This window comes from Neopsephotus bourkii, unplaced genomic scaffold (genome assembly GCF_033783945.1).
Source record: "Neopsephotus bourkii isolate Nb327-2 ecotype Australia unplaced genomic scaffold, CSIRO-AGI_Nbou_v1 NB_481, whole genome shotgun sequence".
NCBI lineage: Eukaryota > Metazoa > Chordata > Aves > Psittaciformes > Psittacidae > Neopsephotus > Neopsephotus bourkii.
In genome coordinates this window covers 1577214-1600557 of record NW_026900982.1, presented here as the reverse complement: position 1 = coordinate 1600557, position 23344 = coordinate 1577214, and the positions used below count along the sequence as shown (strand labels likewise).

At 61.7% G+C, this 23344-nt stretch overlaps 3 protein-coding genes and 3 non-coding genes across 9 annotated transcripts; 4 read left to right on the top strand and 2 right to left on the bottom strand.

Moving 5' to 3' along the window:
- Positions 1-733: 733 nt before the first annotated feature.
- On the top strand, positions 734-5202 carry ZNF513 (zinc finger protein 513). Of its 3 annotated transcripts, none has more exons than XM_061350273.1 (3): positions 734-881; positions 3290-3883; positions 4075-5202. In XM_061350273.1, the coding sequence occupies exons 1-3, from the start codon at positions 842-844 to the stop codon at positions 4824-4826; spliced, it is 1386 nt and encodes a 461-aa protein (XP_061206257.1). In that variant the 5' UTR covers positions 734-841; the 3' UTR covers positions 4827-5202. The 3 variants fall into 3 exon arrangements, with proteins under 3 accessions (XP_061206257.1, XP_061206258.1, XP_061206256.1); XM_061350274.1 differs by having other exon boundaries at positions 741-881; positions 3293-3883; XM_061350272.1 differs by having other exon boundaries at positions 827-1049.
- A 109-nt stretch (positions 5203-5311) lies between these two features.
- SNX17 (sorting nexin 17) lies at positions 5312-12859 on the bottom strand. Its single transcript, XM_061350275.1, has 15 exons — positions 12660-12859; positions 10226-10300; positions 9725-9842; positions 9359-9423; positions 9111-9221; positions 8626-8716; positions 8374-8461; positions 7951-8020; positions 7741-7833; positions 7377-7580; positions 6951-7073; positions 6741-6818; positions 6478-6552; positions 6109-6150; positions 5312-6029 (listed from the first exon to the last, which is right to left on the bottom strand). The coding sequence occupies exons 1-15, from the start codon at positions 12717-12719 to the stop codon at positions 5910-5912; spliced, it is 1413 nt and encodes a 470-aa protein (XP_061206259.1). The 5' UTR covers positions 12720-12859; the 3' UTR covers positions 5312-5909.
- A 24-nt stretch (positions 12860-12883) lies between these two features.
- Positions 12884-19177, top strand: EIF2B4 (eukaryotic translation initiation factor 2B subunit delta). 2 transcript variants are annotated; one of them, XM_061350271.1, is made up of 13 exons: positions 13124-13163; positions 13259-13296; positions 13385-13523; positions 13956-14165; positions 14354-14436; positions 14649-14740; positions 15114-15228; positions 15570-15646; positions 15861-15963; positions 16493-16620; positions 18317-18497; positions 18586-18766; positions 18935-19177. In XM_061350271.1, exons 1-13 carry the CDS (start codon positions 13139-13141, stop codon positions 19132-19134), a joined length of 1572 nt encoding a protein of 523 aa, XP_061206255.1. In that variant the 5' UTR covers positions 13124-13138; the 3' UTR covers positions 19135-19177. The 2 variants fall into 2 exon arrangements, with proteins under 2 accessions (XP_061206254.1, XP_061206255.1); XM_061350270.1 differs by lacking the exon at positions 13259-13296 and having other exon boundaries at positions 12884-13163.
- Positions 19178-20073: 896 nt separating this feature from the next.
- LOC133210702 (U1 spliceosomal RNA) lies at positions 20074-20237 on the top strand. The gene has a single exon (XR_009724988.1). It is a non-coding gene; the product is annotated as a U1 spliceosomal RNA (small nuclear RNA).
- Positions 20238-20942: 705 nt separating this feature from the next.
- Positions 20943-21106, bottom strand: LOC133210701 (U1 spliceosomal RNA). Its single transcript, XR_009724987.1, has one exon. It is a non-coding gene; the product is annotated as a U1 spliceosomal RNA (small nuclear RNA).
- A 1985-nt stretch (positions 21107-23091) lies between these two features.
- On the top strand, positions 23092-23255 carry LOC133210700 (U1 spliceosomal RNA). Its single transcript, XR_009724986.1, has one exon. It is a non-coding gene; the product is annotated as a U1 spliceosomal RNA (small nuclear RNA).
- The last annotated feature ends 89 nt before the right edge of the window (positions 23256-23344 follow it).

Sequence of the window (23344 nt, the reverse complement as noted above, 5' to 3'; positions counted from 1 at the left end):
TATGAGACCATATGCACAACAGCGACTCTCTCCCTGTACTCCCAAAAGGCCCAGCTCCTTCAACCAAATCCAGGCTGAAAGTTATCTCAGCGCTGGAAGAACCAAGACGATGGAAGACTGGAGCACTCATTGCGAGCCAGGTGTGCTCCTGCCTGCCCGCTCCGTGCCCTCTTGCACCAGCTCAAAGCGGGCTCTAGACCTGCTGAGTTCGCCTGTGCCGCACACAGAACACCCGTGCCGTGCCGTGCCGTGCCATCCCTCCCTCCCTCCCTCTGCTGTCTTACCGGACACCTTGCTCTGGGGCTGCCGAAGCTTCCCGCGGCCCCCGCCCTCCCGGAGCAGAGCCGTGCTGGCGAGACGGTGCGGAGGGGGGGGGGGGGAGCGGCCGCAGCCGCCCCGATGGTGGACGGACACCGTCAGCGCCCAGCGCGACGTCCCCGGCTCCGCGGGAACGCGGGAACGCAGCACCGGCAGCACCGCCCGCCCAGGAAGGGGCGGGGCGCCCGTTGGCCACGCCCCCTTTGACCACCGCCGCCTACGTCCCGGGACCCTGCTCCTGCCCGGCCACCGCCCGCCTCTCTCGTGGCTCGGCCCCCTCCCCCGCCCGCCGCATGCCGGAGCGGGCCCGGGAGGGAAGCGAGTCCCGCGCACTCTTCCGGCTCCCCGGTCCGCTTCCGGGGCGCCGTTCCCGCTTCCGCCGGCGGCCCCGCCCCGCGTCTGGGCGGAAGCGGAAGTGCCCTGTCGAGGCGGGGCGGCGGCGGCCGCCCCGGGCTGGCGGGGGCGGCTGGCGGGCCGCTGGCGGGCGGGCGGTGGGGCCGGGCCGGGGCCAGGTCCGACCACGATGCCCCGGCGGAAGCAGAGCCACCCGCAGCCGGTGAAGGGTGAGTGCGCGGCGGGGCCGGGGGGCGGCGGCCCGGCGGTGACCCGCGGCGCTCGGTGTGTTGCATCGGACGCCGAGGACGGCCCCGAGGAGACTGCGGGAGCGGCGCTGGTGCTGCCTGGTGACTTGCTGATGGGTCGCGGCCTGGCCTTCGAGAAGGGACCGCCAGGTGCGTGCCGCCGGCCGGGCCCGGCAGCGGCGCCCCGCGGGGACGGCCCCGGCTCCGGGAGTGTTCCCGGGTAGGGACCCTGCCCGGTCATTGCTGGCACCGGCCCCGTGCTCGGCCCCATCAGGCAGCCTCCCCTCTTCTCGGGAGCAGTTCCCCCTGTGGCTTCTCTGTCCCCGGGCGTGTTCCCCGTCCCGGATCACCTCCCGGGGTGGGGTCCCGCGCTGGTGGTCCCGATCCCCAGCACTGATCCCCCGGCGCTTCTTCACGTTGAGGACCCCCAGGCGCTTTGTGCTCCACGGTTGGTCTGGGGCCTCATCCCTCGAGCGGCCCGCACCGGTCTGCCCGGAAGCCCCTGGGTCCCGAAGCCACCAGGGCATGGCTTTGTTGCCCACCCTGGAGCTGGAGTCTGCCCCACCGTTGCCCCTTAACGTTGTATGGGGAGCTGGGGCTGCCGCTGTCTGCCAGCTCCTGCTCCCTGCTTCTCACTTGGCCCGGGGGTCCCACAGCCCCTTTGTGCCAGCCCAGTGGCAGCACACCGGGCAGCAGGTCAGCCTGCAGTGCGGGGTAGCCAGAGGGGCAAACACTGATCTAGCTCCATTAAGATGCCATGTAAAGACTGGCAGGAGCGTCACTCATTGCCTTGAACAGTGTGTGGTGAATAAGGTGTGGTGAGAGGAGATGGGTGGCACAGACCACATCCCTTCTGCTTCTGTCCCCTTGCTGTCTACCAGGGCTGTGTTGCGGTCTGCATGCTCAGCACCCATGCTGGGCTGTGCCGGCAGCTCCCGCTCTCGTGCCGAGGCACGGTCTCAGCTGCCTGGCAGATGTAGTTCTGCTCCAAGGGCTGCACTTCCCCACAGCTTGTGCACAGAGCCCAGCGCCAGGACAAAGCCCTCTCAGCAGCTCTGGGAGCTGGATGCTGCAAGGGCTAAAAGTCAGAAATACTTCTCTTCCCACTCTCAACTGCCAGTCCCAGCTGGGGAGCAGGACTGGGCGTCTCAGGGCCCACTGAGGAGGTCAGGAGAGCCATCACTGGCCACGTCCTTGCCCCAGGGAAAGCACTGACACAGCCATGTGCCGTGCTCCAGGGATGCTATGGCAATGTCCATGTGCTCCAGGGGTGCTATGGCAGTGCAGGACTGTGGGCCTGACCTGAGAAGGCAGAGGCTTGAGGTGGGGTCGAGAGTTCATCCAGCGATAGCCAGCCCAGTGTGGGGTGTCCCATTCTGGCATCTGCACTTCAGGAAGTGCTTGTGAAAAGGCACTGGGAGCAGGTTGGGCGGCCTTGTCCTGCAGCATGGGAACAGCCTCACCCCTGCACCTGGCTGGGACTCTGGGAGCTGGACCCACCTGGGTGGGCATCAGTGAAGAGGACAGCCCAGGCTGCTTCCTGGGGTGGTGCGCATCTGCTGGGTCTCACAGGCCCCAGAGCTCCAGGTCAGGCACTGCATGGGGACAGCTGGACACCGCTTGAGGCTGACCGTGGCAAGGTTTTGGCTGCATGTTGCTGCCCCTCTGGCCCCGAGCACCAGCCTGGAGACGGCTGCAGGGCACTGGGCTCAGCTTGTCATCCCTTCCTGGGGCTGCAGGAGGATAGGTCTGTGCCCAGCCAGGAAGCAGAAGTGCTCTCTAAGAGCCTGGTGCAGACTTCCTCCCACTGCCATGAGGCAGCAGCTCTGGCTGAGGCCCAGGAAGGTCTGTTTTCCTGCATGATGGAAGGGGGCTGGTGCTGGAGCCCCATAGGGTTGGCCATGGGAGCAGCATAGCATGGCTGCCATCCCTGGGCTAGGGCAGCAGCACGGTGAGAGCAAGCCCAGAGCAAACTTTATGGGCAGCCAGCTCTCCTGCCTGACTCAGGCTGCACTGAACACCTTCCCACTGTTACTGCTTCCTACCAGCCAGTCCCAGCAGTGCTGGTGGGTGCTCAACCCACCCTTGTGCTCCACACTGCCTGCCATTCCTGGAGCAAGCCATAGGGTGGAGGTGATAGGGTTTCCCAATGTGGTGAGGACAGGCCCTGTAGCAGGGTGTCAGAGCAGGTCATGGCCGTGAGACTCCTGACCCTGCTGTGCACAATGCGGTGGGCTCCTGCTGGGTGCTGCTTGGGTGGATGCAGCTGCCTTGCCCCTCCTGGCTGCAGTCCCCTTCTTGAGATGGGCCTTGCTGGGACCAGTTGCACAAGCGAGAGGTTGTGCCTGAGCCAGCCATGCTGACACCATCCCATCCCATCATCTTCTCAGCAGACACCCTGGTGGGGAAGATCGCCATGCCAGTGTATACACTGAGCGACGACGACTGCTCCTCTGGGTACCAGCAGCTGAGCGTGGAGAGCGACCCCGAGGAGGGTGGGGAGCCCGGCCCCGCAGCGCTGCCCTGCCGCCAGTGCGGGCTGCAGCTGGCTGCCAGCCTCGGGCAGAGCTGCCTGCAGTGTGCAGGCACGGAGGGGGCCCGCAGCCAGCGCATCGTCTACTCCTGCCAGCTCTGCCCCTTCGCCTCCCACTACTCCAGCCACCTCAAGCGCCACATGAAAACACACAACGGGGAGAAGCCATTCGCGTGCACGCAGTGTGCCTACGCCTCTGCCCAGCTGGTGAACCTGACCCGACACTTGCGCACACACACCGGGGAGAAGCCGTACCACTGCACATGCTGCAGCTTTGCCTGCAGCAGCCTGGGCAACCTCAAACGCCATGAACGGGTCCACAGCCAGGACAAGCCCTTCCAGTGTGCTGCCTGCGACTATCGCTGCAACCAGAGCCGCAACCTGAAGAGGCACATGCTCAGCCACCGCCTGCCCGAAGGTGAAGTGCCGCACCAGCAGGACAAGGACCCAGGTAAAGGTGGAGGGGAAGGGAGGAGCTGCTGGGGGACATCTATGGCACAGCCCTGGGGATGGAGGGAGAGGGAAGGTGTGCGTCCTGTGCCAGTCCTCATGCCACCAGCCGCAGCTGGGGCTTCTCATGGAGCTGAGCCTGACCAGCACTGTGCCTCCCTGTTCACAGCCCTCTTTGTGTTCATCCCACAGAGCCAATGCTGCCGGAGCTGAGCCTGCACGTGGGCAGCGGCAGTGGCCCCTTCCTGCCTGGCTGCACTCGGCTGCGGGGTGAGGAGGCGGCTGCGTTGCCGGAGCTGCTTTACCCCTTCACGTGCCGCATGTGTGGGCTGGTGCTGGACGATGGGTTTGCGCAGGATGAAGGGCGGGCTGAGCAGGTCTGTGGGCGCTGCAGCCTGGCAGTGCTGGGCACCGAGCCGGGCGCCAGCCCCCGCAAGGGCACTGGGGACAAAGGCTTTTCCTGCAACTTCTGCCCCTTCGTCACCCACTACCCCAACCACTTGGCGCGGCACATGAAGACGCACAGTGGGGAGAAGCCGTTCGCCTGCCCGCTCTGCCCCTACGCCTCTGCCCACCTCGACAACCTGAAGCGCCACCAGCGAGTGCACACGGGCGAGAAGCCCTACAAGTGCCAGCTCTGCGACTACGCCTGTGGCAACCTGGCCAACCTCAAGCGTCACGGGCGCATCCACTCGGGTGACAAGCCCTTTCAGTGCAGCCTCTGCAGCTACAGCTGCAACCAGAGCATGAACCTGAAGCGGCACATGCTGCGGCACACAGGCGAGAAGCCCTTCCAGTGCCGGAACTGCTCTTACACCACTGGCCATTGGGACAACTACAAGCGCCACCAGAAGATCCACGGCCACACAGCTGAGAGCTGGGTAAACCCACGCAATGCCAAAGCCCTCCTGGCCCCTCCAGCTGTGGGCACGGCCCTGCCCTGAGACAGCACTGAGCCCAGCTGCACGGGTGTCCAGCCCTGCATCAGGCCCAGGGTGCCTCAGCCCCTGCCCTCCCTGGGGGAGGGATGGGCAACAGACTCCACGGGGGCTCAGGGCTGCCTTATGTGGTGCCCATGGGTGCACTGGGACCTTCAGCAGCCCTACCCTTCCTTGGCAAAGTCACAAACAGCAGCTCAGGTTCCTGCCCCAGAGGTGGTAGTGCCATGCCCCTGGGGGTGATACCTGCCTGTTCCTGCCTTTTGGAGTCATCTTCTGCCGGACCTTGGGGAATAGAGGGAGGACTGGTTCCATGGCTGTTGCCATGCTGGTCAGTGTAATTTATATTGTGTATAAAAGCATTAAACAGTCAGTTTTGTTATCTGCTATTCTCCCAGGGGACCTTGTTCTGCTTCAGGTGAGGACAGCATGGGCTTGCAGGGTGTGCAGGGAGGAGAGGGAGAGCAGCCACCCCCTAACAGACAGCCCGGTACCAATCAGGATCCATTTTAATCATCGTTGCAGTGTGTAAACATCAGTTACTGTCCATTAATGCTCTGGTCGGTCTGAGCAGCAGAAGATACGTGGTTACAAGCCTAGATTATGCTGGAGTCTATGAGCGGGTTAGAGAGGGGGCTCTGCGCAGAGCCCTCTGGAGACAGTTTACTGCAGCCTGTCTCTGAGCAGAAACCTAAATGCTAATTTGGCATATACGGAGTCTCACAAGGGCCGCTTGGTGCCACCAGGCTGTGCCCAGCCTCGCAGGGCAGCTCTAGGGAAGGGGCAGCTCTGCCCCCCAGCCCTGGGCCAGGCTCCGTGATGCTGCTCCAGGGCTCGGCTTGGGCACGCTGCTCAGGCTGAGCTGGTGCCACCCTGGGAACAGGCCCTCTCCCAGCTGGAGCCAGCAGCAGGAGGAGTTCAGCTGCCCCCATCCCAAAGGCAGCGGTGGGCAGGGGGTGAGCTCCCCAGCCCAGGGGAGCAGGGAAAGGTGGATGTAGCAGGTGAGAGGCACGTTGATTGCAACCTGTCTGCAGGTCATACATTCCTCAGCGAAGACCCTCGGCGGGTGCTGTCCTACAAAGGGGGACACTACAGATCTTCATCGCCAATGCCCTCAAAGGCATAATTGCCATGGAAGTCATTAGCGCCCACATCATTAGCAGAGCTGGAGTGGCTGATCCCTCGCAGGCTGACAGAGGTAAGCTTGCTCTGTGGAGAGGGGAGATGTCAGGGAGGATCCCCCCTCAGTCCAAGGGTGATGGCACCGGTGCGCGTGCACACAACTCACCGAGAGTTTGGCCATTGGCTCTCTGGAGGCATCAGGTGAGTCCTGTAGGGACAGCAGGGTCAGGAAGCGCTGAGGTGGTGGGACATGCCACCCACCCTTCCCAAATCTACATCTCCCCCTGCTCCTGAAACGAGGCCAGGCTGCCCTCCCCTCCCCAGGGAATCTGGCTCCTGGAGATGAGTCCAGGCCCTCTTTCCCTTCCCACGGCTGCAAGAGTGGGGCACTGCAGCCTTGCTGTCCTCTGTGCTTGCCCCAGCCCTGCCAAGGGGATAGTAGCACCTCAGGGGGTAATGGGCTCTGGTACCCAACACATAGCAAAGCCCATGGTCACACCTGACTCCCCTACCAGGGCTGCAGGGTCCTACTCACCAGCAGTGGGGGGGATTTCACAGCTTGCTGGCTGTCCGAGCGCCGCAGGGCTCCATTCACGCGCCGGCGAAACATCTGCAGGGAAGGAGCTCAGCTCAGCCAAAGGGTCCCCATGGGCAGCTCTAGAGGTTAAGACAGCCCCTGGGGATCCTTCATATTGCCCCGTGCTGAGGAGAACAAGCAGGGCCCAGCCTGGACCCTGGGGAGTCAGAGGGGTGGAAAGGGATGACACCCCAGAGACAACACTCAGCCCCAACCCTCACCTTCCTGATGCTGCCTCCAGACTTCTTCACCATCAACTCATCCACCATGGACTGCAGGCAGATGCTCAGCATAATGGCCTGCAAGAGAGACGCGTCACAAGGCTTCATGCACCCCCACGGCCTTCTCAACATGGCACACCAAATCCAGACCAGCTTTTTCCCTCACCTCCATGCTTGTGCACAGCCAGCCTAGCACACAGGCAGCCCTACCTGTGGACTGGTGATGGTGACCCACTGCAGCCGGTCCTTGCTCATTAGGTACTCAAAAGCCAGCTCCAGCTTTACCTCGGACTTTGCCGGGCTGCTGCCTGAGGGACCATTGCTCATCGGCACCTGCAAGGGCACATTCTGAGGCTGGGAGCCTCCAGAGGGAAAGGAGACAGCTTCCCAGGCCCCTCTGATGACAGCAGGCACGCTCCAGCCGGGCACTGCACACCCTGCCTGGCTCCCACTGATATTCCACCACCATCAATCCCCTCAAAGCCCTCACACCCATGACCCCTTCAACCCCCAAAGCACAGCTCAGACCCTTCCCAGGGCAGCTGGGTGGAAGCAGGCAACACAGCTAGCACCTTTTCTGGGGAGAGCTCAGAGCTCTCCCTGCTCCCCAGGGTCTCACAGACATGTAGGACTCACTGAGGACGTGACCCGCCAGCACCGCATGCGTGTGACCTTGAAGCTGCCTTCCTTGATCTGCTCGTTGGGCAGCCGCACCTGGAAGTTGAGCTCGTTGTTGCCAGCACTGACCACTACATGGCATCCCTTCTCCGGGAAGTCAGTGATGCAGGGCTCGAACTTGAGATAGCCGTAGTACTTGAGGGTCTGGGCCAGGCGGATGAACTGCAGGGAAGAGCCAGGGAAGCTCAGCACAGGCTGCCACCTTCCCAACACACCTCCTGAGCCAGCACCAGGCTGCAAACGCAGCACCACAAGTTCACAGGGGAGCGGTGCCAGTCTGGTGCTGGGACTGCTCCAGTCACAGCAGTGTGCCCTCCCCTACCTCCTTCTTGGAGACTTTTTCCTGCAGGGACTTCAGCTGTCGGTGCTGTTCTTTGTTGACAAGGATCCATCCATGCTCAATGTCTGACACCGTCTACCAAGGAGCAGAAGCTGGTGAGCAGCTGAGCCCAGAGCCACTCGAGACCCTGCACAGCCATAGATGAGAGATGCACCGTCCCTCCTCACCCAGCTGGGCCACACTGACCCTCACCTGTGCATACAGCAAGTTCAACCCCACACGATGCTCCATTACATCGTCATCATAGGAGGAGTCCCAGTAGCTAGAAGGAAACCACATGGGTCAACCTATTCTGCAGCTTCTAACAGTAATGGGGAGACAAACACCCCCCATGGTGGGACAAGGTGCTGGGCTGGCTCTCTGGCCAGCTCCCCCATTAGCCACCAGTTTCTGTGTCCCATTCCCCTTCTTAAACAGCTGCCAGAGGCAGGAAGGGCTGTGTCTGGGTAAGTGGAAACAAGCCCAGTAAGGCAGTCCAGCCACCCCATGTCATGGCTGGGGAAGCCCAGGTGTATTCCCGCAGGCCAAAGCACCCACAGGTGGCAACGACAGGAAGAGAAAGGTCCCTCTGCAGAGCACAGAGCCCAGGCAAGACCCCAGTGCTCCAGCAGGCACCTCTTGCGCAGGATGATCCGGAACTCGGGGTTGTGCAGGCTGGTGACCGACACGTACGGCAGCTCAAACTCCTGCAGCTTCCGCACGACTGCAAGGAGACAGCAACTCAGCACAGCTCGGGTCAGCAGGAGCCCACCAGACCCCTGCCAGCCAAGGCACCCCAGGGGAGCCCCCTGGATCCTCACACCCAGGGCAGGTACAGGGCAGATGTCCCACTGCAGCCCTCATGGGGCTCCAGCATGCTCTACTCACAGGAGAAAGCTCCATCCTTGGTCTCTCTCACTAGGAAGAGGCTGAAGTAGCCAACCAGGTCATCTGGCAGATCCAGCTTGGAAGCCACAGCCTGGGAGTGAGAGCAGGAAGTCACCACTTCCTGCAGAGAGGCAACCCTTCTACATCCTTACCCCGTGGCAGGATTAAGCCTCTGTGTGTTCTGGGGCCTCCCAACAGCAGGAAAGCAGCACCTCTGCTGTGCTGGGGGCCCAGGGCAGGGAGGACAATGGACAGGGAGTGGGAGAATTACATCCACCATGAGACAACGGGGGCTTCCTGACATTAGTCTTGGCCCACACATCAGCACACCCTTTCCAGCTGTTCAGCCCCAAGACTGCTGCTCTGGGGTAGGGACTCAGCAGGGAGGGCCAGGGGCTGACAGTCTAAGGAAGCTCCTGCATGTATGAGAAGCCACAGAACCCCGCAAGAGGAGCTGGTCTTGCCCAGCACAAGAACTTTGGCACCTCAAGGACATCCTCTGTCTGGTCCGAAGTAAGGATGGTGACCTTGACCTTCTGGCCATTGGAAAGTAGCACTTCCAGCACCACCTCCTCTGTGGGTATCTGCTGCGTCTCCTGGAGAGAGAAACAGGATTGCCACTGTGGCCCCCCCACCGCTGACCATCCTCACAGCCCGAGGGCCCCAGCGGTCGGCACTCACCCCCATGCAGGCTGCCCCAGCAGCCCACCACCTCCAGCAGCTCCACCCTCACCTGCTGGGCTTTGCGCAGGAAGCTGTTGAAGATCTCACTCCCTCCAAGCGTCGGGTCCTGCCGCACTGGGATGGAAGATGAGCAGGGAGTCAGTTGTTATGCAGGAAGGGGCAGGGACCCACAGCAATACCTGTCTGCTCTGCACTCAGACTAAACACGTGCTGTGTTTAGGGCATGCACATGGGTGGCCATGGACACCCCACAGGTGAAGGCACCAGGGGTCTCCACCAATGTCCAGTGGACAAGGCCAGCTAATGCCAGAGTGAGTATGAAGATGTGCCACGGCAGACAGAGCAGTGCAGGTAGTGCCCCAGTGCCCTGAGTGACCAAGCACCTGAGCTGCAGCATGGTGCAGACCCAGCTTACCCGCCTGCATGTACTTCTCCAGCTGTTCCCGTCGTTGCTCTACCTCTGCTGGGGTGAGTGTGAAGATCTTCTTTGGGGGAAAGGCTGGGACCACATTAGCACCATACTCTTTCCTTAACTGGGAAGAGAGCAGAGTGCCATGAGAGCCTCCAGGGAGATGGTGGCTAGTCTAACCTCCGCTCCACAGCTGATTTCCAGGGCCTTGGCAAGGGGAGTTTTCAAGAACCCAGTCAGGACATCACAGGACAGGAGCAAAGGCCTGTACCCAATGCCAAGGAACAGAACAATCCCTGCCCAGCCCCATGGGCAGTGCATGCCTGCCTGCAGCCAGCACAGCACCCGATGCTGCGGCTCTCGCACAGGGCCTTCCTGCAGCACCCAACAGCAGCCCGCGGGACCCATCACCCTGCCTGATAAAAGCACAGCAGGCAGCACGGTGCTGCCCACAGGACAGGGGCTGGATGACAGCAGCTCCCACCACCACTGGGGATGGCTCCCTACCTGCTCGTGCAGCCCCAGGAGCTGGCTGTAACGCACTCGGCAGTGCAACACCCCATTCACATGGATGTTGTAGGCCTGTGGGGAGAGACAACAGTCAGACGCCAGCACCCCCCAGACCCACAGGGTACCCCAGGATGAAGCCCCTGCAGGGCCCAGCCCAGGAGGAGGCGATGCTCCTGAAGGCACCACGAGGGGCAGAGGGGGCACCCCAGCCTTCCCCTCCAGACAGCAGAGCTCAGCCCCCATCCTGGGAAGTGCCAGGAGCCACGTTTTCCCTTCACATGCCATTTCCCAGGCTGGGCACCACTGCAGGAGCTGGATTTGCCTTGCAGGCACCAACCCCAGCCCAGAGGCATCGATGCTGGCATAATGCTGCTCACTACCCCGTCCATAGCCTGCCCCAGAGCACGCAGCTCAGCAGTGCTTCCCGTGTGGGGCCAGGGCCCTCTCCAGCCCATTGGGGCAGCACCCCAATGGAAGCGGACACATGGAACAAGCAGCCTCAGGTAGGCACAGCCATGGCCCCGTGCACAGCCAGGAGCAGAAGGAGCTGTGTCAGCATCCAAGGGCTATCAAGCGAGGACAGATCTAACGCCCAGGACTTGCACAGAATACACTACAGCACTGAAAGGTTTCTGTGTGCTGCTCTTCTGAAGACAAGTCAGCGTTGGCGCAGACATGCAGCCCTGGGGATATGGTCAAAACCACTCAGGAAGTAGAAGCACATCCAAGAGATGTGCCCAACAGACACCAGGAAGGGGTAATCCTGCAGCTGCCCAGCCACAAGGAGAGTACAGAACCCTGCTGCAGCCCCATGGGCACGGCTGTCCCCCGAGTCAGCAGGCAAGAACACCCCTCCACGCTCCCGGCAGCAAGGAGAGGCGGCAGCTCTCCATCCTGCAGGCCCCAACCACGTATGGAGAAGGGAGCAGAGTAACTCAGTGGCCAGCACTCAGGCTGCACTCAGGCCAGCGGAGGGGAGCCTGATGGCCACCTGCAGAGCTGCATCACCAGGACATCCCCACTGCCAAAGGCTGCAGGTTTGGGCTCGCTCCAGCACCTCCCAGGGTGCATGGCCACAGCCATCCCTCACCAGAGGGCAAGGGTTTCTTTCCTTGTGTGCTGCCTGCCCACCCTGGGGCCACCAGAACATGCCCCAGCACTTTGGGTTGCTTGAAAGTATAGGAGCTGCTGCAGAGAGCTCAGCAGGACACGTCCCTCAGCCAGGGGGAGAGGACAGAAACCCTCTGTCACTGCAGACAGAGCTGCACAGAGCTCAGTCCCACGGACATGACTCCATGCCCGAGGTCCCAGGCACCCCACCACAGGCAGCATCCTCCAAGAGGACAGTGCTGTTCCCCTCTGTGCCAGAGCAGGTCCTGCCACCCCCAGAACGGTGTTTGGGAGGGCAGGACTGCACCATAGGGGATGGAGATGTGCCTCCAGCCAGCCACTGCAACCCAGGCACGTACCTCCCATGGCCATTTCACTCCATGGAAGCCCCAGGCATCCTCCTGCCCCTGACAACTGGGGCTGCCCGGGGTCAGCAAAGCCACTGGCCCAGGCCATGCTGGCCCTGCACACACTGGAGCTCACAGTAGCTTCCCACACCATCTCTATGGGGTCACCAGCTCCTGCCCAGACTCAAGGCTGCAAAGGAGCTCTCTGACACTGGGACCACCACCTGAGGGCAAAGTGCAGAGCGCTCCTGCGGGCCTTGTACAACCACAGCTGCCGTGGATCACAGGACAGCTTCACAGCCCTTCCTGCAGCTCACAACCGCCCTGTGTCCCCGACACACCACCGCCTGCTGCCGACGGCACCCGGGAGAGAGGCATCGCGGCAAAAGGGGCAGGCGACAGCCCCCCACACTGACAGCCGCGGGGGCAGGAGCCCGCAGCCGCCCACCCGCACCCCGAGCGAGAAGAAGCGGCCCTGGCCCCATCCCCTGCGGCCGCACCGCCGCGCAGCCCAGGGGGCTCAGCCCGCCGCAGTGTCCCTCCGGTGACCGGGGACCGGCTCCGGGGGAGCTGCCAAGCCGGAGGGCGTTCACGGCGCGCCGAGCAAAACAGGAAGCCGGGACGGACGGACGGACGGACGGGCTGCCGGGCCAGGATGAGCCGGGCCCCGGGACGGGATGCGGCCGCCGCCCGCTGTCCTTCCCCCCGCCCCGCAACGCAGCGGGCTCGGCCCCATCTCTGCCGGCCCCAGGGAGCCGGGGCGGCGCGGTCGGGGAGCGGGATACCGGCTGGGGATGGCGGCCCCGGCCCGCGCAAGGCCACCCCGGACCGGCTTCGGGACTACTGGCCCGCACAGCCCCACCGGGCAGCGACCACCCCGTAACGTCGGACCCAGACCCGGCCCCACCGGCCCGGGGGTCTCCGCCCCGTTCCGCCCCGCACCCGCGGGACAGCTCCGCGCCGGCCCCGCTCACCACGTAGGCGGCGCCGCCGTCGCCAGCGCGGGTCTCGGTCTCGGGGATGGAGAAGTGCATGGCGGGGCCGGGACGGGCCGGGTCGCGCGCCCCCGCTACCTGCCGCGAGCCGCCATGTCGGAGCCCGGCGCTTCCCGGTACCGCCCCGCGGGGCCCCCGCGATGGCGCGGCCGGAGGAACACGCCCGCCGGGGCCGGCCCCGCTCCTTCTCGCTCCGCCCCGCCCCGCAGGAGCTCAGGGACAGCCCCGCGCCTGGTGCCGGCAGCGTCCCAGCGACACCGTGCTGCGGCTCTGCCCCGGTGCTGACCGCGCCTCTGGAGCCGGACAGGCCCCGGCCGCGGGGGAGGGGAGGGCCCCGGTAAAGGTAACAGCCCCCACCGCGGCGACAGCGTGGCGTCACCGCGCGTCATGCGGGGGGCCGCTGACGTCACGGCAGGTCCCGCCGGCAGGGGGCGCTGCTGGGCGGCGGAGCAGGCGTCATGGCGGAGCGGAGCGCGCTGGGCAGTGAGTACGGGACTGGACCGAACCGGAGCCGGGGCGGCGGCGGGACCGCGGTACTGGCATCAGTCCGGTCCCGCTCACCCTTCTCCTTCTTCTAGGTGCGGGCCCCGGAGCAGCCGCGCTGGAGGGACCGCAGGTGAGCAGGGCCGGGACCGGCGCGGTGCTGGGAGCCGCGCCGGGGAGGGCGTGGGGGACGCGGGCTGCCTGACCGTCTGTGCCCGCAGGCCACGGAGCTCTCCCGGGAGGAGAAGCTGCAGCTGCGGAAGGAGAAGAAACAGCAGAAGAAAAAGAAAAGGAGTGAGAAGGGGCCGTTGGCTGAGACCCCGGAGCTGGGGTCGCCCCCCGAGGCAGGGCAGCCGCAGGGTGAGGACCCCCTTTTCCCTCCGCAGCCCTCCTCACACCCCGAACAGGGGCAGCCCTGTGCTAGGCGCTGGTGGCCTCCGGGGCTTGGGACCCTTGTGCTGGAACAGCCTGAGGCAGGAGCATCCTCCAGTCATGGGAGGCTGCAGCAGGACCTCACTACCTCGAGTGCCTGTGTGTTTGAAGGGGCTGAGATACAGAGAGGACATTCCCCTGCCTTCCTGAATATGAGGCTGGCCTGATGGTCCTATGTCAGCTATGTCAGGGTTGTGGCAAGATGCTGGACAACGTGGGATGTATTCCCATCTGTTCCTCCAGACACAGAGCCTTGCACAAAGGAGGATCTTCTTGCCATAGGCTGCCCCATGTTTTGGGCTACATCTCATGGTGATTGAGGCTGGGCACTGACTTCCTTCCCTCTTCCATGTTCTGCAGTAGCTGCTCATCTCACATCTCCCCCAGCCTTGGCTGATGGCCCCAACGACGGTGAGAAGCCTGCAGGGGGCAAAAGCAAAGCTGAGCTGCGAGCAGAGCGCCGGGCCAAGCAGGAGGCCGAGCGGGCCCAGAAGCAGGCCAAGAAAGCAGAGCTGAGCCAGGCAGCCACAGCAGCCAAGCCTAGGCTGACCCCAACCGAGCCCCAGTCTGGTAAAGCCACTGTCAACATAGGGTGGGTAAGCAGGGAGGGGGGGGGGCTGCGGTGGGCAACCAACCCTTCCACAGTGCCGTGGGCACTGCCATGCCGTGTATTCCCTGAGTGTTGGGGCAGTGTGACTGGACTGGGGGCTGCACCAGCCTGGCATCACCTCACACTACCCTCCCTGCTACCCTCACAGTGGTAAAGCGGCTGCCGGAACACGTGCAGATGGATGATCCCACTGCCCAGAGGAAACTAGCCAAGAAGCTGGAGCGGCAGCAGGTAGGAGGAGGGCCAGGTAACAAGCTGTGTGCTTCAGGGCAGTCATTCAGGTGTGCGTGGTGGGGTCCAGGCTGTGTGTGTGGTGGGACTGGTGTCTGTTCTCTGCTGGGCAAAGGGGACCTCTGGCATGCTGGGTGTGATGGGTGGTGCTGGAGCAAGCAGGGCTGTATGGCAGCTTTGGCTAAGTCATCATCAGTGCTGTTTGGCTGCAGGTACCTCTGAGGCAGGACTATGGCACCAAGGTCAACCTGTTCTCCCACTTGCACCAGTACAGCCGGAAGAAGCCACTGACACAGCAGATGAGGTACATGGCCTCCCCAGCCCGGGCCCTTGGCAAGCATTTGGCTCTGTTTTGGTTGTGGCTGCAAAATGGCTGTAGTGAAGGGGTATCATGGCCCTGTGTGTGGAATAGGCTTGAAGGGGTGATAGGGGATACCTTTTGCTTTGAGGAGCAGTGGCTGGGGCAGCCAGATGTGATACCTGTGGAGTGAGGAGAGCTGCTCTCAGGCAGTGCACGGCCACAGGAGGGGGTGCTGGGGGCTTAGCCTGACTCCTTAGAGCAAAGAGGGGCTGTCCTGGGCCACCCCAGGTTGTTTGGCTGGAGGCCTGGCACTGGGTTGGTTGTTCCTGGGCTTTATAGGGCCCTGCCGATAGCTCTCTTGTATTTATCCCTGCAGCATCCCCTCCACTGTAATTCACCCAGCTGTGGTGCGCCTTGGCCTCCAATATTCCCAGGGCATCATCAATGGCTCCAATGCCCGTTGCATCGCTCTGCTAGAAGTCTTCAAACAGGTATGTGAGCAGCTACCCGTGCCCACCAAGTAGTGGGGTGTTGCACCATGCACAGGCTGTTCCTATTCCCTGGCTATCAAGACTGTATCTGTGCTCGGTCATCTTCAGCCTCTTCCTTTTGACTGTTTCCAGGGCTGGGCCCTGCTGGTGTCCTGTTCTGGTGCTATCACTGCAAATTTGAGTTCCTGGAGCACCCCTTTACCCCGCTGTGAAAGTGTGTCAAGCTGTGCAGTACACATTCCTGGCTGGTCTGCAGCCTGTTGTGTGAGGGTGGTTGCATGCCCTGCCTAGCCAGAAGGGGCAGGTTCCCTGAGCTCATGCTCTCTTCCTTCTTGTCTTAGCTGATCCGAGATTACTCAACTCCCCCCAGTGAGGAGCTGTCAAGGGACCTAGTGGCCAAACTGAAGCCACACATCAGGTGAGGGCTCCTGGTACTGGAGCAGAGGGGCTGAGGCTGCACTGAGTGTCATCTATCAATCACCTCTGGCTTGGTGTCCACCCAAACTTGGTCTGACTTTACTGGGGCTCTGAGTCCTACCTTCCAGCCCCCTATCCCCAGCCCAGCTGCACCCTCCCTCTTGCTGTCCTGTTCTCCAGACTGCTTTGGAGCTAAGCATATTTCACCTCTGCAGCTTCCTGAACCAGTGTCGGCCCCTTTCAGCCAGCATGGGCAATGCCATTAAGTTCCTTAAGAAGGAGATTTCATGCCTACCTGACACCCTGCGGGAGGAAGAGGTGAGTGGCCTCATGTGCACAGCAGACACGAGGGTGATGTCTTACTGGCAGCATCAGTAAAGTCACAGGTGAAGAACAGTGTGGTTTTTCAGTGCTCAGCTATGTCCCATGCAAAAACACTCCCCAGGAGCCTGCTGGCTGTGGAGCAAGGGGCAGGGGGGTGGTGAGCATCATGAGCACCCCTGAGGCTGCGTGGCTGGTGGGCTAAGAGGAGTCAAGCTGGAGGGTCCGAGTAGTAACATCTCCATGGGGTGACCAGAGCAATTGACCAGGAGGTGCCAGGGCAGAGCTGGGGAGGGCCTGATGGCAGCTCAAACACATGGTGAGGCACCATGGTCTGCTGGGAGCTTGTGCTGGGTCAGGAGTGGTGCCATGTGTCTTGCAGATCCCCTGCCCCAGGGGAAGGTGCCATTCAGCATACAGTCTGACTGGGAGCAGGGCAGAGCTGAGCCCACAGCCATGCTGTGAGGGACAACAGTGTTCATGGTGTGGGAAGGCCGTGCTGTACATGATGGCACTGTCTCCCCAGGCGAAGGAGAAGCTGCAGGACACTATTGACAAGTATCTGCGGGAGAAGATTCTTCTGGCAGCTGAAGCCATTTCAAGGTCTGCCTTTGAGAAGATCAATGACAACGATGTGATCCTGGTGTATGGATGGTAAGAGGAGAACCCAGGGCAGCCAGGCCAGCGGGTGGGAAAAGAAAACCTGGATGAACACAGGAAGCTCTTGCAAAAGCAGTGTTTAAAGGTTGGAAAAGTTGGTGTTTCTCAGGGTGGAGAGAGGGGTTATGGCTCTGTGTTCAGCAGCCAGCAATAAAACAAGCAGTGAGTGGGCAGTGAGAGGCTGTACAAGGGTGTCAGGGCAGAGCAGAGCATGGCCTGGGATCAGCACTTGCTCACTGGAGGAGAATGTGGTGTTAGTACTTTAGAAAAAGCAGAGAGCTCACTGGGACTGTCCTGAGAGACAGGCAGGCTGATGAGCTCACGTCACGAGGTGGTGACAGAGCACTTTCTGCCTGGCAGCTGCCAAGGGGAATGCTAAACGGTGTCTGTGGGGTGCAGTGGACTGTGTTGGCTGCGAGCAGGCATCCCTGGAGAGCGCCGCTGTGGAGCGTTATCCTGCTCATGTGGTTTACGAGTTCTCTGTATGCTGGGACAAGTGGGATGCTGGAAGCACTGGAACCCTCAGACTCATTCAGGGAACAAACAGGAGAGTCTGATCAAGTAGACTTATACCAGCCTATACTGATTAATGTGGTTGTGTTAACGCTTCAGACGTGGTTTGTGAATGCCTGAGTTTGCCCTGCCTGCTGTTGCAATTTACACAGGCCCGCCAGCCTGTAGCATTACAGTGGTGGGTGACAACTTGACTGGACTGAGAAATGCCTGACAGAGGCTTAAAGCCATCACTGTCAGCAAGCCTGTACCAAAGGCTTGTCTGAGTATCTGCTGTTCAGAGCTCAGCACTGTCCTCTGTTTGCACGGGTCCAGTGTTGAGTGTTTTAAGAAACCTAGATTCACCACTTCCTCAGTACAGGACACCTACAGAGCAGTTGTGCGTGTTAACTGGCATTTTAAACAGAATGTAGCAGTGTCAGATGTCAGGAGGCAGAAATAAGGAAGCTCATTCTTCCTTTGAGGGACTGTGTCCCAGAAGGTAGCAGTGGGAAAAGGAGACTGAGACCACTGTGGCAAGAGCCCAGGTGTGATGGGCCTCCTGGCGGATCATCAAGGAAGGAGAAAGGAGGTCAGTTTGGGCCTGGAACATTCTGAGAGGAGAACTTGGAGAGGGTTTGGAGGGGAGAGTCCCCCAGTGTGCTCACAGACAGGCAGAGGTCCTTGCTGCTTCCAGGGAGGGCTGAGACATAACTTTTCCCACTGCAAAGACAGGGAGGAGGGTCCTGGAAGCAAGTGTAACAGGAGAGTGTCTGGAAGGGGCAGCACTTACAATGGTGAGTGCGGACACCAGCTCTGCTTGGACTCATCTCCAGACAGCATTAGTGCATCAGCGTCTAGGAAGGAGCCCAAGTCCTCCCCTGGATAAGGGAGACATTGCTCTGCTTGGGCTGGATGTGGCGAGGGAGCTGCTGAGGCAGCTGGTGCCTGGCAGTGCCTGCTCTGCTGCAGCTGCTGGCGGCCAGCCCCTGCTTTGGGTGCCTGTCAGGACCGTCCCCTTGGTGAGACCCCAGGCTGCCAGTCAGGAAACCTCCTGCTCAGCCAGCACCTGAGGAGTCCCACACTGGAGCCAGCACCAAGGAAAGTCTCTTGGCATGGGGCTACACCTGTGGGCAGTGCTGGCAGCATGGAGTGTCTGCATGGGTCGGGTGAGAGCTTTCTAACTGGTGTCCATCAGCTCTTCCCTCGTGAACCGCACACTGTGCGATGCCCATGTGAAGAAGGGCCGAGCCTTCCGTGTGATCGTGGTGGACAGCCGCCCGCGGCTGGAGGGCCGGGAGACGCTGCGGCGGCTGGTGCGTAAGGGCATTCACTGCACCTACGTGATGATCAACGCCATCTCCTATGTGCTGCCTGAGGTGAGGAGCAGAGCGGGGCTGTGCTGAGGGCAGTGGTGGGCTCAAGGGTGATGAACGGTGCCAACAGATCCCTGTGCTTCCCTGACAGGTATCTAAAGTGCTGCTAGGAGCCCACGCACTCCTGGCCAACGGCTCTGTCATGTCCCGAGTGGGGACGTCCCAGATAGCACTGGTCTCCAAGGCTTACAACGTGCCCGTCCTGGTGTGCTGCGAGACCTACAAGTTCTGTGAGCGAGTGCAGACGGACTCTTTTGTCTCCAATGAGCTGGGTATGGTTTCTGTCTGCTTCCTGCCACCTGAGACCTGTACCCGCTCCTGGCCAGGATGGGCTGCTCTACTCTCAGAAGAAGGGTGGCCTGGCAGGCAGCAGTGGTGTGTGCTCCCAGGGCTGAATGGAAAGGTGCTGTCCCTGATCCTGCTGCCTGTTCTCTCCACAGATGACCCTGATGATCTGATCGTGCTCCGGAAGGGCCAGGCCCAGCTGGGTGGCTGGGCAGAGAACAAGTCCCTGCGCCTTCTCAACCTCGTCTATGATGTGACGCCACCTGACCTGGTGGATCTGGTCATCACAGACTTGGGGATGATCCCCTGCACTTCGGTGCCTGTTGTCCTGCGGGTCAAGAACGTGGATCAGTAGTAGGGGCAGCAGCACGGACGCTAATAAACCAGGCCCCACAATACACCTTGTCTGTTTTCTGTGGGGTGGCAGGAGCCCTGATGACCGATGTCATCACAGGCTCAGCTCTGCATGATCCTTGGGGATGCTGGCACTTCTGCCCAGCCTGTTCCTGTTGCTCCAGGCTGCACCAGTGAAGGATCTTCCCTGTCCTGGGGCCCCTCCTCTGGGACATGGGAGAAACAGTGACATGGTGACAGTCCCTAGCTCACATCTCTGGCTGTAATTCTGGTATCCACTCGAGATGGGCTTGTGCAGGAGAGCCTAGAGCCGGGTATGTTTGACCCTGAGGGGGTCAGAGCTGCTCCTGGTGCAGGATCCAGCCTGAGCAAAAGCTGGGGGTTCTGACACAGGGATGGGGAGCTCCTGCCTTGTTCGGAAGCATTCCCATCCATTTCTGGTATGGTAAAGTTGTTGCTCATCTCAGCTCTGGTCAGAGATGCTGTGGGCTCTGTGTGCGTATCCTAGAGACTGTTGGTGCCAGTGCATGTTTCTAGCCCTGCTGGGGTTCCTGTGATTCTGCCCTGTGCAGAAGAGGTGATTCATAGTCCGGTGCCACCTGGCTGCTGCCACGTGCTGTGGCCCGGGGGAACCGAGGCCGGGATGGAGACAGCGGAAACCGGGGAATGGCGCTGAGGGGAGACGGGAAAGGAACGTGAGCCGCGAGGGGGGGCTGTGAGTGGGGGCGTGTCCATGCAAACGAGCACCGCGAGGCATCACGGGACTCCCGCGACACAAAACCACCCCCGTGGGCTCTCTGCAGGAGCGCGACGGCGGCAGGAGGAAGGGTGCGGAACGCGCGCGACTGTGCGGGGCGCGTGCCGGTAGCGCCGCGTGCGGTGTCCGTGAGGTGTGTGTGTGTTGTGCGGCGTGTGGCACTGTGGTGCGGGAGGTGCAGTCATACTTACCTGGCAGGGGAGACACCATGATCAAGCAGGTGGTTTTCCCAGGGCGAGGCTCATCCCTTGCACTCCGGGTGTGCTGACCCCTGCGATTTCCCCAAATGCGGGAAACTCGACTGCATAATTTGTGGTAGTGGGGGACTGCGTTCGCGCTCTCCCCTGGCTTTAAGCGGTTTAAAAGTAGAAGTCAAAACTGAGCGTCCTATCGAGGTTGTTATTGTAGTTGTCACGTTTGATAGGCTCAGAGTACAGAGCAGTTGATAAAGAGCATAGGTCCGTTAGTTGGCTAATTTTGAGGGCTCGCTGGGCTGTACCGTTGGTGTGAGGTTCAACAAAGGCAAAGGGCCGGGTTCTGTATCTGGGCCACCAGAACCTCTCGCAACGCTACAGGCTTGGGGAAGAGTGACTGGAAATCTGCTCGGTGGGAAGGGACCTTGGGGGTGCTGAACATGAGCAGCCTGTGCCCAGGCAGCCAAGAAGGCCAGCGGCATCCTGGCCTGTGGCAGCAGGGCCAGGGCAGTGATTATCCCTCTGTATTCAGCACTGGTGAGGCTGCACCTGTAAATCTGTGTTCAGTGCTGGGCCCCGCGGCACTGGCACCCACGGAGCCGTTATCCTGCTGAGGCCCCGCAAGCCAGGGACCGCTCCGGTCCCCTCGGCCCCATTCTCATGTCAGCGGTAACCGGACGCTCAAGCGCGGCCCTGGCCCACGGGGGAAAGGGATCTTTTGCAGTGTCCAGCCCATCGCACACTGCTCTGCTCAGAACCCTCTCAAGCGTGCAACCACTACTTGTCTCACATGAACATAACTCCCTATTCCACCGCTTTAGTACCTATTTGTATATCTATCCTTAAACCAGTTAAGATCAGGGGAGAGCGCGAACGCAGTCCCCCACTACCACAAATTATGCAGTCGAGTTTCCCGCATTTGGGGAAATCGCAGGGGTCAGCACACCCGGAGTGCAAGGGATGAGCCTCGCCCTGGGAAAACCACCTGCTTGATCATGGTGTCTCCCCTGCCAGGTAAGTATGACTGCACCTCCCGCACCGCAGTGCCACACGCCGCACAACACACACACACCTCACGGACACCGCACGCGGCGCTACCGACACGCGCCTCGTCCCGTACCCCGCTGCTGCCGCCACGCGCACTTGCCCAGAGCCCTCCTACGCCCGAACCCATGGGGGTGGTTTTGTGTCGCGGGTGTCCCGTGATGCCTCGCGGTGCTCGTTTGCATGGACACGCCCCCACTCACGGGCCCCACCCCGCACCTCCGGTCCCTTCACCTCCCGTCTTCCCTCAGTGCCATTCCCCAGCCTCGTTCCCGCCTCGCCACCGATAACGAGCCCGACCAGACCCGGTGCTGTCTCACGCCGGTTCTTAACCGCCCGCCCGTGCCTGGAGCTGCTCCCACCCGTTTGTCCCCAGACGTTACCAGCCGTGGTTCAGGTTTGCCCCCAGTTTCCCTCATGGCCGTTTCTGGGCTCTGGCCTTGCTCCACGAGAGCAGCGTGTGCCACTGTCACACACCAGCAGCCCTCGAGCAGCCAGCATGTCCCAGAGCAGCTCTGCTCTCCCGTGCTGACCGTCTTCTCCCTGTGGCCGTGGGCTGGAGCGGCATCAGCAGCACCCACCTGCTCCTACGGCCATTGCGAGTCCCACCAGCCATGCCCAGGAACCAGGCCAGTGAGCAGGGGGGTCTGTGTGTGCTGAAGGACTGCGAGGACTCGAAGGGTGACAGCCTGGAGCACTGGAGCTGTGGTGGGGTTGAGGTGCTGCAAGCACTGCAATTCCCAGCCCCTCACCTTCCCCAGGAAACGTTCCCTGGTGCTGTCATGGCACCCTGTGCCCGTGGTTTGGCTCTTCCGTGGGTGCCTGCTCTTGCCATGCTCCTGTCAGCTTCCAGACCCCATGGCTTTGGCACCGGGGGTCACAGGCTCTGAACGCTTTTGCTTGTCCGCCCTGTACGTGCTGTAGTGTTGGCCTTTCGACCAGACCCCATTCCAGCGCCACCCAGAGGGGGCTGCCCAGCCACTAGAACCCAGCCCGATGTCTGGGGACCCGGCTTTCTACTCTGGCTGGGTGTGGGGAGTGAAGGCGATCAGATCTCCATGAAGAACAGTTTGGGAATGAGCTCTTAACGCTTAACAAGCCCTGGGGCGGTGAGTCGGGGCGCTGAAGGACAGCGAAGGTCGCAAACAAGCCTTGGGCGGATGGGCCCGGATGTTGTTGTGGCGGGAGTCTCAGTTCGAGCCAGACGATGTGGGCGTTGCGAGAGCGTCTGAGACGGCGGGGTCGTCTGGACAGCGTGTGCTGAACATTGTTACTGGACTGTCTACCTGGAGAGATCTACAGGGGCCAGTGGGATTGAACGTGGCGTGTTTGTGCCCGTTGGTGAAGTACCGAACAAGGGGACAGAAAGGGCTTGATTGCAATAAAGTTGGATTTGAGTCTCGACTGGGATTTGAGTCTCCTCATCGACTTGAGTCCATGTCGTGATACGCCACAGCTGGGGGAGGCGGATCCCTTTTTGCCCCCTGCAGGATCAGCGCACAGTGGAGCTGAGCTCATGTCCCCGAGCACCGCTGGACCCATCCCCCCCGACACACGCACCCCGGCTCCAGCCCGGTCCCGCTGGGCTCTGACAGACCGAGCCCTCGCCCGGCGGTCCCTGTCTCGATGCCGATCGCGGTTCCGGTGCGGGCAGGCAGAGACCGACAGCTCCGCGCTGTGCGTGAGACCGCGGGCCGAACCCGCAGGGGGCGCCTCGGTGAGAGCGGGGCAGGGCCTGCAGGCAGGGGGCGTGTCCATGCAAACGAGACCGCGAGGCATCACGGGACACCCGCGACACAAAACCACCCCCGTGGACTCGGGCGTAGGAGGGCTCTGGGCAAGTGCGCCATGGCGGCAGGGGCGGGGTGCGGGACGAGGCGCGCGTCCGTAGCGCCGCGTGCGGTGTCCGTGAGGTGTGTGTGTGTTGTGCGGCGTGTGGCACTGTGGTGCGGGAGGTGCAGTCATACTTACCTGGCAGGGGAGACACCATGATCAAGCAGGTGGTTTTCCCAGGGCGAGGCTCATCCCTTGCACTCCGGGTGTGCTGACCCCTGCGATTTCCCCAAATGCGGGAAACTCGACTGCATAATTTGTGGTAGTGGGGGACTGCGTTCGCGCTCTCCCCTGATCTTAACTGGTTTAAAAGTAGAGTGTGTGCCAAACCTGCAAACAAACCCCCATACAGAACTAAGTGTAGTTGTATGCGGGGTTCTTTA

What these genes read in the sequence shown, in the direction of transcription:
- SNX17 (XM_061350275.1), bottom strand. Translation starts at nt 12,719, where the DNA reads ATGCACTTCTCCATCCCCGAGACCGAGACCCGCGCTGGCGACGGCGGC. An exon ending in TGAACTTGCTGTATGCACAG is followed by an intron (nt 7,834 to 7,950) that starts GTGAGGGTCAGT and finishes GCTCCTTGGTAG; the next exon opens with ACGGTGTCAGACATTGAGCA. An exon ending in CTGGAGGCAGCATCAGGAAG is followed by an intron (nt 6,553 to 6,740) that starts GTGAGGGTTGGG and finishes CCTTCCCTGCAG; the next exon opens with ATGTTTCGCCGGCGCGTGAA.
- EIF2B4 (XM_061350270.1), top strand. Translation starts at nt 13,068, where the DNA reads ATGCGGGGGGCCGCTGACGTCACGGCAGGTCCCGCCGGCAGGGGGCGC. An exon ending in CCCAACCGAGCCCCAGTCTG is followed by an intron (nt 14,166 to 14,353) that starts GTAAAGCCACTG and finishes CTACCCTCACAG; the next exon opens with TGGTAAAGCGGCTGCCGGAA. An exon ending in ACACCCTGCGGGAGGAAGAG is followed by an intron (nt 15,964 to 16,492) that starts GTGAGTGGCCTC and finishes CTGTCTCCCCAG; the next exon opens with GCGAAGGAGAAGCTGCAGGA.
- ZNF513 (XM_061350272.1), top strand. Translation starts at nt 842, where the DNA reads ATGCCCCGGCGGAAGCAGAGCCACCCGCAGCCGGTGAAGGGTGAGTGC. An exon ending in CTTCGAGAAGGGACCGCCAG is followed by an intron (nt 1,050 to 3,289) that starts GTGCGTGCCGCC and finishes TCATCTTCTCAG; the next exon opens with CAGACACCCTGGTGGGGAAG. An exon ending in CCAGCAGGACAAGGACCCAG is followed by an intron (nt 3,884 to 4,074) that starts GTAAAGGTGGAG and finishes TTCATCCCACAG; the next exon opens with AGCCAATGCTGCCGGAGCTG.